General features: G+C 41.9%; 1 protein-coding gene across 1 annotated transcript in view; it reads right to left on the reverse strand.

Annotated features, from left to right (window-relative positions):
- Positions 1 to 6,544: 6,544 nt before the first annotated feature.
- Positions 6,545 to 10,650, reverse strand: part of CEND1 (cell cycle exit and neuronal differentiation 1) — a 28,778-nt gene continuing 24,672 nt past the window's right edge. The window contains exon 2 of the mRNA XM_015405587.1: positions 6,545 to 7,581. Within this exon, the coding sequence (XP_015261073.1) occupies positions 6,956 to 7,378 (423 nt within the window). The 5' untranslated portion in view covers positions 7,379 to 7,581 and the 3' untranslated portion in view covers positions 6,545 to 6,955. The remainder of the gene's footprint in view (positions 7,582 to 10,650) is intronic.

Below are 10,650 nucleotides of genomic sequence, written 5' to 3' on the forward strand. Positions count from 1 at the left end.
GATAGTGAATATACAAATTGACTAAACTAGCATTCCCCACTGGAAAATATGTCTCTATTACTTCAAATGCATTTATGAAAATAAATGTCTAACTATTAGGCATGAAATAGCTAATAGATTTCTTAAGAAAAGGGTAATGGGGCAATCTGATACTTTCCTTGCTCTCTTAAAATAGTTTTAGTAGACTTGTCGAAACGACAATAGCAGAAACTGGCTAATGACAGGACTGGATTACACTGGACAAAATGCGAACTGATTTTGTACGACTCATCGGCATTCTAACAAGCACTATGCATATTTAAATCTCACACAATAATCCATCATTACCCTCCTTCCGATCAAGGCAAGGCCGTCGGTTCTGGAGACTCTAATGGAAAGCCATAGCAGGCCATTTCTCCCACATGGATATGAGCGGCGGCCGCCCCCTCTTTTGTTTTGTGTGTGCGTCCGTGTTACATACACATGCTATTACTGTGCGAGAGAATTCAAAAGAACAAAAGCAGATGTTGTATTTACATCTGGAACATTATTAAGCCTCCCATTTGAAAATGGCCTAAAATTCAAAGGCCTGTCTAGAGGATACTCCATTGGATGGAGTAGCTGAAATGGGGGGAGTCAATGTGCATTTTAGCTAAAGGGTTAGGACGAAGGAACAGTGCAAGAAAAGTCCCCCCTCCCAAAGAGAATTGGGAACTGGGTTGCAGAGCTTCTACGGAATGTGTAAATGTGGGTGGGAGAGACAGGATGGTAAAAGCTGAAGCCAAGATTTAGGATGCGCAGTACAAAAAAAGTTAGTGTTCTGGTTTGCCTGCTTTGAGGCATACTACATTTTTAAGAGTTGCTGCTTTACAGATTGAATATTAACCATGCAATTAGAACAGCTCCCACTAGCACATACAACAAAGTAAACTGCAAGCCCTACAGGCAGTGCCGGATTTACGCATAAGCTAAATAAGCTACAGTTTAGGGCCTCGCAATCTGCTGGGGCCTCGAATAAAAACACAATATAAAAAATGATTTCAAATATTAAAAAGGCATATATATTTTAAATGTTTCTGAGACCAGCTGATGTAATTTAAAACAGTAGGGGGCCTCTGGGTTTTGTATAGCTTAGGGCCTCAGCAAGTCTAAATCCGGCCCTGCCTACAGGCCTTCCTGTGCCAGGTGGAAACAATGGTTGCGTGAACATGTTCCTCTCAACACATTCAGAGTAGCAGATCCCAAGTTACTCTTTAACTACCTCACTGTCTTCATTCATTAGCAGGGTGGTTAAAGAATGGATCTTTCCCACTCTTGCAAGGCAAGCCCATGGGTGGACTCCAACGTGCATCGTGGATTCTGAATATGGAACTAGAAGGTGGTGTTTTTCTCTCTTAACTAACATGAGAACTAGGAGGCAATACTGCGGGATAGCACAAAATAGGTATATTCTATTTCCTTTTGGTTTGGTGTTTGGAAACTAGAGGGACATGTGTTCGTAAAGACAAGTAAATTCGCATCATGGGAGAAGATGCGTGAGAACGGAACTAGTTTTCCTCACACAGCAATTGCCGAGCACTGGCGTTTTGATCTGTATTTGCATCCCATTACAGTAAACATAGCAGACTTCGCAAGCTAGCAGTGCAATCCTGTGCTGAGTTACTCCAGCCAAAGCACATTGATTTCAGTGGACTTAGACTGAAGCAGGGCTATTTTTGGGCAGGAACGCACAGGAACGGAGTTCCGGCTGGCTCCCGAGTTGGCCACGCCCAGCAGGAACTCATTAGCATAATAGGCCACACCCAACAGCAGAAACTCATTAGGATTGGCTACATTAGGGGTGTGTGGCCTAACATGCAAAGGAGTTCCTGCTACAAAAAAGGCCCTGGGTTTTGACAACAAACAAGGTAAACAGAATAAGAAGGGAAAGGTGGGTGTGGCTGGATGACCACACTTCTGGTAACATGGGGGTGTGGCCTAATGTGCTAATGAGCGGTGCTGTCAGGGTGTGGTCTAATATGCTAATGAGTTTTGCTGTTGGGTGTGGCCTATTATGCTAATGAGTTCCTGCTGGGCTTTTTCTACAAAAAGAGCCCTGGACTGAAGTAACTCTGCATAGGATTGCACTAAATATCTAGTATGGTGAAGTTATTGAAGTTTGCCGTCCCCTTGGATTTTAGTGGGATCAGATAGTCCTTTCTACATGGGGGTCTGCATAGCACATCGCTTGGGAAGTGCCAAAAGACCAGGCATTAGTAACTTGTACTTCCAAGTTCACAGTCAAAGGGAAAACTTGTGCATTTCATCCATGGACAGAAACCAAAGCTCCCAGTGTAGAAATAATACATGCATATCCCTGCAGCAAGCAGAAAAAGGAATGTGCATGTTATCTCTTTGTGCACATCTGGGTAATGGCTGCCACTTTCCTCCGTGGCTGCGATGAACAGCAGGCGGCTAAAATAAAACTAGCATGCCCTATTGACAGTAATAAAATATTATACTACAGCTTACTCCCCCCCCCCGCCCCCAAGCTTCATTCTACTAAGTTAGCTATTCACTTTTGGGAGATGGTGGTCTCTGGCACATGCAAGGGGAATCCTGTATGTGTAGATTCCTTTGATGATCACAGGAACATGGGGGTACAATCCGGTCACTTTGTGCATCCTTCACCTGCCCTCCCGTTTGCCACCCCTCACGCAGATCATTCCTGCCATCAATTCCCTTTCTCCTTGCAGCAGGACCGCTGTGCAGACAGGGTTTGACTGGACCAGGAGCCCACAGCATTGACCTAGAAAAGGCTATTTACCAGATCGCTGATCATTTATGCTGCCACTAGCTTTAGGATGTAGAGAACATGGGTTGCTGTGGACACACCGCCTCAGTGCTTTCAGGCACCACCAATGACAGATTTCATATCGTTAATTGGGTGTTCCAAATCTGAGACTAGCATGTTCCAAATGGCATGGCTCCTTTGATGGATGCAAAAAAATCTGCACGCTGTCAGTGCTCGTCTGGTGCCCCTTGCCGCTAGACACATGACCGGCATTATCCACAGCAAGAAGTTCCACGCTTGCAAGCAAAGTTTTATTGAGTTGGGGGCAGTGTTCCCTCTAAGCTGAGTTAGTGTGAGCTAGCTCATAGTTTTTTAGCCTCCGGCTCACACATTTTTGTCTTAGCTCAGGAAGGATGGCTCCGGAGCAAACTTATTTTATGCAGCAGCCAAATCGCTCACTCACAACTTTAATGCCAGCAGCTCACAAGGTAGAATTTTTGCTCACAAGACTCCACAGCTTAGAGGGCACACTGGTTGGGGGTGGATCTAGATGCATGCTTTCCTACTCAGAATCACAACTGGCATTGCGGGGGGGGGGGGAATGCCTTCATTACTGCCGTTGACACAGGCTGAAGAGTTATATGAAGGTTACATATGAAACTCATTTGGCATCACAGCATCCCCGTCCTGCATCTGTGTGCCCGGGACCATCAATGCAGACACAGCTGAGGTTGCGGGGCCAGTGGCCAGAACGACACATCGACACCCTACCAGTGTTCCCTCTAAGCTGAGTTAGTGTGAGCCAGCTCACAGTTTTTTAGCCTCCAGCTCATACATTTTTCTCTTAGCTCAGGAAGGGATGGCTCCAGAACAAACTAATTTATGCAGTACCCAAATCGCTTGCTCACCACTTTAATGCTTGGTAGCTCACAAAGTTGAATTTCTGCTCACAAGACTCCGCCGCTTAGAGGGAGCATTGCTCCCTGCACATAAATATTTAACGAGGCATTGGGTTGCACACCTTGCCACATCCCCGCCAGGTGCGACGGTGGGGCAGAGCAACTTTCGCCAGGTGATTTGCACTGTCTGAGATGTATTATTTTGAAGGGGCTCTTTAGAAGCAATGGGTTTCGGCTACTAGCACGAGAGGGATTGTGATACATTCTTCAGTTGGCCAACCACACATTCTTTTATTGGAAAGAAACCACGGGGCTGGATACTGCCATGACGGAATGCAAGTGGCACAAAAACATGGACACTTTGTGTGAATGCAGGTACGCAAATGATGGATGCCTTTTGCCTTTTTGTTTGTACAAAGAATACAAGATCTGTAGCTTTACAAAGACTCTAGTAAACTGTAATATATATATACACAGGTATCCTCAAATAAAGAAGGGGTAGGAAAGCTTGTATATATACACACAAAAATACAGGTGTTTTCAGACTGGCAGGAGGGGGGCGGGTTCTGGAGAATGATTCAAGACAGTGGAACACCACAGTACTAAGCAACAACTGTCAGTGAATGATTCCCTTATAGACCTAACCTATCACATCACAGCCATAAATACAAGAGAAAGAGAAAAAAAAGTTGTTCTTCAAGATGATGAACTGTAGTCCTGCCACTGTCACCATCATAGCGTATTTCAGCAGCGTTCTGGGTTTAGAATTAGACACTGGCTAAAAATGCAGAAATCTAGTCCCCACATTAATTTCTGAGCAACTGCATGCTAGTAGGGAAACTTGGTTGCTCGTGTATCTCCCGACCTAACAGCAGCAAAAACAGCATTGCAAAGACCACTTCAATCTATTTAACTAATTCAAAAAAAAAAACCTCATCAGGTTTTCATAACCCCTTTTTCCACTGGACAGTCCAAGCAAAAATATATTGTTGGAAGCTACTTGTCTGGAATGGTTATTCCATCATTGCCATGGTATAATCTGTTCTACGTTCCAGTGTCTGCGTGGTCATGGGTTGATCTTTGGTAGACAAAACCAAACTACTTCACTGCCCCACCCTCTGCTTCTTTTCCATCTCAAGGTCTGCTTTCAGCATTTCAGGAAAACAGTAATGAAAGCAAAGATACAGGAAATTTCCTCTCATCATGGTCAGTTCAAATGATAAGAAAAAGGTTAGTACTAATGAGTCCATTCCCATGATTTCCTGTAAAAGAAAAGGAATTAGGCCATTCTTCTGATACCTCCAGTATGGGAGTTTGCAAAGTGTCAGAAAACTGACGTTCATCGATCCAGTCCAGTCTTTACACTGGGACAGGATGCTCTATACATAAATCCAAGCCCGAAATCCAGATGTTGGTAGGCCACAAGCTGAAAGGAGGAGGAAAGGAGGAGCATTATCATGCCAAAGGAGAAAAGAAACAAAACAAACCCTGATGTTACATATTCTTAGAACTGCTTCTTTTTTCCTCTTCTTCCTCTCGTACAGCCCACAATGATAGATTAGCTCTCTATGGAGCAGCACTAGTAATAATCCAATATCCATGTCCACAGAAAAAGTCTCATTCATAAATTTTGAGCCACACCAACTTAATATATGGAGAACATAAGAACATAAGAGAAGCCAATGTTGGATCGGGCCAATGGCCCATCCAGACCAACACTCTGTCACACAGTGGCTAAAAATACCAGGTGCCATCAGGAGGTCCAGCAGTGGGGCCAGGACACTAGAAGCCCTCCCACTGTTGCCCCCTCCCCAAGCACCAAGAATACAGAGCATCACTTGCCCCAGCCTGAGAGTTTCTGTCTATACCTTGTGGCTAATAGCCACTGATAGACTTCTGCTCCATATGCTTATCTAATTCCCTCTTGAAGCCGTCCATGCCTGTAGCCGCCACCACATCCTGTGGCAGTGAATCCCATGGGTTCATCACTCTTTGGGTGAAGGACTTCTTTTTATCCAGTCTAACCCGACTGCTCAGCAATTTCATTGAGTGCCCACGAGTTTTTGTACTGTGAGAAAGGGAGGTGGGAGCACTCTCGGTTAATGGCACCTATGCTCTACAATGGTAGCTTTCCAAAGCATAATCAACTGCTTCAGACTGGTGCTTGTCATGCATGTACGGAAGGAATATTCTCCTACGTCCCGAAACCTAGTAAGATGAGTAGCTAGGCTACTGTTAGTACTACTAGGAATGCAATTATGGATAACAGGGCCAAGATGATGTCTGATGGGCCTCAGGTTACACTATAGATCTCAGTAGGCTGAGCTTCCTTCTCAAACTTCCATGGCCTCCTAGGCTATCTACATTTTAAATCTGAATGAAAGGTGAGGGAGTACATTTTTGGATGAGTACACTCCTCAGATTAAGATATTTCCATTTATGCAGGGCTATTTTTGGGCAGGAACGCACAGGAACGGAGTTCCGGCTGGCTCCCAAGTTGGCCACACCCAGCAGGAACTCATTAGCATAATAGCCCACACCCAATAGCAGAAACTCATTAGGATTGGCTACATTAGGGGTGTGTGGCCTAACATGCAAAGGAGCCCCTGCTACAAAAAAAGCCCTGGGTGTTGACAACAAACAAGGTAAACGGAATAAGAAGCAAAAGGTGGGTGTGGTTGGATGACCACACTTCTGGTAACATGGGAATGCGGCTCAATATGCTAATGAGCGGTGCAGTCAGGGGTGTGGCCTAATATGCTAATGAGTTTCTGCTTCTGGGTGTGGCCTAGTATGCTAATAAGTTCCTGCTGGACTTTTTCTACAAAAAAAGCCCTGCTTTTATGTATCTGAACATTTTTGCACAGCTGCAGGATGCGCTTTGGTCGCCCTGTTGGTGGGAAATGTCCTTTCATCTGCTCTACCACAACCCAACATCACAAAGCAAAAGACTCTGAATGTGTCACTGGACCTAAATTTAGACATTTGGAGGAAAGGTGAGAAGAGGGGCTGTGGGAAAGAAAACAGCAGCTGTTATACTGACCGGAAGAAGCCCTCTATACACAGTAGTGCAAGCGGAATTATATTACACAAAAGGGCACAAGTGCACTGAGTGCTCACACTATGTCAACAATGGCGCATGGCTCTCGAACGAGACAATTGCCAGTGTTGCACTTTCGCCTAGCTAGTTCTCTCTCTATATATATACTGTATATTTATAGATATGTATAGAGTTTACGGCATGCATTTTATTTCAAAAGGAACTGTACATGGCCCAGAGTGTCTCCCCTGTGCTTCGTAGGGCTTATTTCTTTCGGGCTAGGACAGCTACTCCCACGATGACAGCTATGACGGCCACTGCTGCTCCTCCGACGATGATCAGTGGCTTCATGTTCTCAAAGAGGCTGCTGCCTGGGGATTCCTCCGCGTGGTTCTCTTTGTGCTCCGAGTTAGCAGGGTGACTCGCATCTTCAGGACCCTCTGTCGCTGCTGCAGCAGAGCTGGGTTTCACGCTGCTGTGGTTGTTCACCGCTGCGGCCTCATTGGCTGCTGCCACCGGCGCCTTTTTTGCTGGAGTGGTGGCAGCAGGGGCTGGCTGCTCCTTAGGAGGGGTTTCTTTCTTATCTGTCGTGGTGGTGGGCCCAGGGCTAGGTTTCTCAGGTTTTCCTGAGCTGGCAATCTTGGCATCAGGCTTATTTCCACTCCGGGTGCTTCCTTTAGATTCCATTCTCCTCACCAGTGCACTCGTTTTCTTGGGTCAAACCAGAGAGTTATTAGGCTGTTTATATAGTTCCCTTCACTTGGCCCTCACCAGCCAAAAACCAATCACAAAAGAATCCACCTCAAACTGCTTGACCTCTTCCAGATGATGATGTTCCGTCTCCCAGAAGAGTGCTCCACTCAGACAGTATTCTCCTTGGACATGCTACTCTAGAATACAAAAGAAATAGAAGGATCAGGACAACCATGTAGATCCCCTATTATGACTAGAGATGCACAGATGCTCTCAGGCATTAGACAGAATTTGTCCTTCTAGTTATTTTGAGCTATGGTTATTATCGTTAAGTTTATTAAAATAGTCTTAGACCAGCACAAATCACAAACACCTGAATCATGTGATCATAAGAACAATAAAATGGAATTAGCTAATCAAATAATACGATCAGATAATACAAAGTTACTAAGTTATTAAAAATTGTTAACATTGTTAACATTCATCTAAAACACATAAAACTTTCTGGTGAATTTTACAAGCAGCTGCGAGGAATTTCGCACTAACCTGTGGATTTTCGCCTATAAGTAACATAACAGACTGCAAATCCAGATGAACAATTTACCTTCTAAGCAGGCCCATAGCTAACCAGGGGCCCATGGGGCCCGGCCCCCTGGTGATTTTAATGGGCCCCCTTCCCAATACTCGGCAAACTAATTTATGTGGCAGCTCTCTCTCTAATTTATTGCTCTCTCACAACTTTAATGGCAGTAGCTCACAAAGTAGAAGTTTTGCTCACAAAACTCCACAGCTTAGAGGGAACATTGGTGGTCCCCTGAGAAAAACATGGGCCCCCTGAGCAAAAGGTTGTTAGCTACGGGCCTGCTTCTAAGTAAAGGAAGAATGAACTTAGAACAAATTTCTTGATAGAAAGGGCAGTAGAGTAAAAGGTTAGATGCAATAGGAAACGAGTAAAAACAAGGATGCGTCCTGGCCCCATTATTATTTATCTTTTATATTAACAACATGGTCAGCTGCCTAAGTAATTCAGACTTTCACCCTCCTAAATTAGCGGATTAAAAAATATCTGTGGGGTTTTTAAATTATTATTAACAATTTTTTCAGAAATTACAGAATGTCAACATTAAACAAACCAAATACAGCAAATTCTATTGTTTGTTATTAACTATATAAATCAAAAATACACCATTTTTAATACTGTGGATTATCCGGAATAATATCATTGGTCACCATATAAGTTACAGCAGGATACCAAACAGCTACAACTTTTTAATGATATTTATCAGGAGATGCATTAGACATTTTTATTGACAGTTTATACATAATGAAAATTTCCCATATTCAATTATACCATTGAGATAGGTTAGGCGGGTTCTTTTCTAACCACTTTGTTGCCACAAGCTGACGTGTGGCTGCTAATAAGTATGATATTAACTCTTCTTTTCTTTTGTTTTTTCTAGGCTGAGGCCAACGTTCCAGCAAAATCACTTTAGGGGAACAAGGTAAGTCAACATCGGTTATTTTTTAAATTTTCTCTAATATAATCTGCCAAAAGTGTTGTATTATAGAGCATGACCACCAACAGTGTATAAAATCGGCCTTATTGCCACATTGTTTTTTGCATAGCGGGCTATATGACTTGTTAATACGAAACAGTCTGGTAGGTGGGATATACCATCTCATAATAATTTTAGACATTGAAGTGTTTAAAGAGATTATTTTTGAGTTTCTGCTATAACCATCCCAAATTACTTGCCAATCTTCCTCAGTAATCTCTATTTTTAGGTCATCTTTCCATTGTTTTTGATACAGAGTGTGTTTTTCTTCTTTGCTATGGCTTAACTGTTTATATACTAAAGATGATAAATTGTTGGATAAATTAACCTCTTTCTCTAAATATTGTTCCAAAGGTGTCAGAGGGCGGCACCTCATCAGTCTCAGAGGAGGAGATTCAAGGAGATGTCTAATTTGTAAGTATTTTTTATCAGTGTACCTGGTGTTTAATTTTTTCTTCTAATTGTGCTTTCATTAAAATATCTTGTTTGTGAGATTTTAGTTATGCCAGCTTTCTGCCACTTATCATAGTAATCCCAATCTTTACCAGGGATAAACCATTCTTGTCTAATATATGATGATTGGCTAGATATATCTGGAGCTAAGATAGGTTTCCATTTATACCAAATTATTAAAGAATTAACCAGAAAAGGATTGATTGACTGGTTGCATTTTTGTAGAATTTTTTTATCCCATAATGTTTCATATAAAGTACAAGGTTGTAATGGTTCCAATTCTATATGAGACCATATTGGAGCTCTTTTTAATTTTGCGCTCATTATAAGTATGCTGATATTTGTAGATTCATAAACCCATTGTAAGTTAGGTATGCCCAGACCGCCACGGTCCACTGTCCTATATATTGTTAAGGCTCTAATTCTGGGGGGTTTTCCTGCCCATAAAAATTTATTTAATTTGGATTGCCACTTTTGTAGTGGTTTTTTTTCCTAATGGGATTGGTAAAGCTCTAAAAAGAAAATTATATTTTGGTAAAATAAAGCTTTTAATTAAGGTTTTTTTAATTTATTTTCCATATTTTCACCTTTACACTGTGTACATAGGATATAATAAGGAAGAATTCATTTATACATCCACAAAGAAGAAAAAAGTCTTTCTATTTTCATAATAAATTTGCTAGCTTATTAAATTTTCCTTTTTTGTTTTAGCCAGTCGTACATAACCTTCCATCTTTTCCAGAATACATTCTCTGGTTTATTATTCAGTTCCAGACTCAGTTTGTCCATTTCCACAATATCCAATATCTTATGTTTTAGTTCTTTTATAGATGGTATGTCTTTTGATTTCCACCGCCTTGCTATCAAAATCCTTGCTGCAGTTAAAATGTATGTTATTGTAGGTTTATGGTTTTTAATACTATCCGGAAGCATGTTTAGTAAAAAAAATTCACTTAAAGACTCATTAGGTTTAGTAATATATAACATAATGTCATCGGCATATAAACTAGTTTTATGAATTATGTTACCAATTTGCACACCGTGAATATTATTATTTAATCTAATATATTCTACTAATGGTTCTATAGCTAAAATAAATAATAATGGGGAAAGGGGACAACCCTGCCTCGTCCCTCTTTGTAATTGTATAATTTGAGATATTATTTTAATTTTTGTTGTAGGTTCTCGATATAATGCTTGCAGGGTTTTTTTTTGAATTTTTTCCCCAAAATTCATACCTATGAGGACTTCTTGTAG

Source organism: Gekko japonicus, unplaced genomic scaffold (assembly GCF_001447785.1).
Source record: "Gekko japonicus isolate JY-2015 unplaced genomic scaffold, Gekko_japonicus_V1.1 scaffold3036, whole genome shotgun sequence".
Lineage (NCBI taxonomy): Eukaryota > Metazoa > Chordata > Lepidosauria > Squamata > Gekkonidae > Gekko > Gekko japonicus.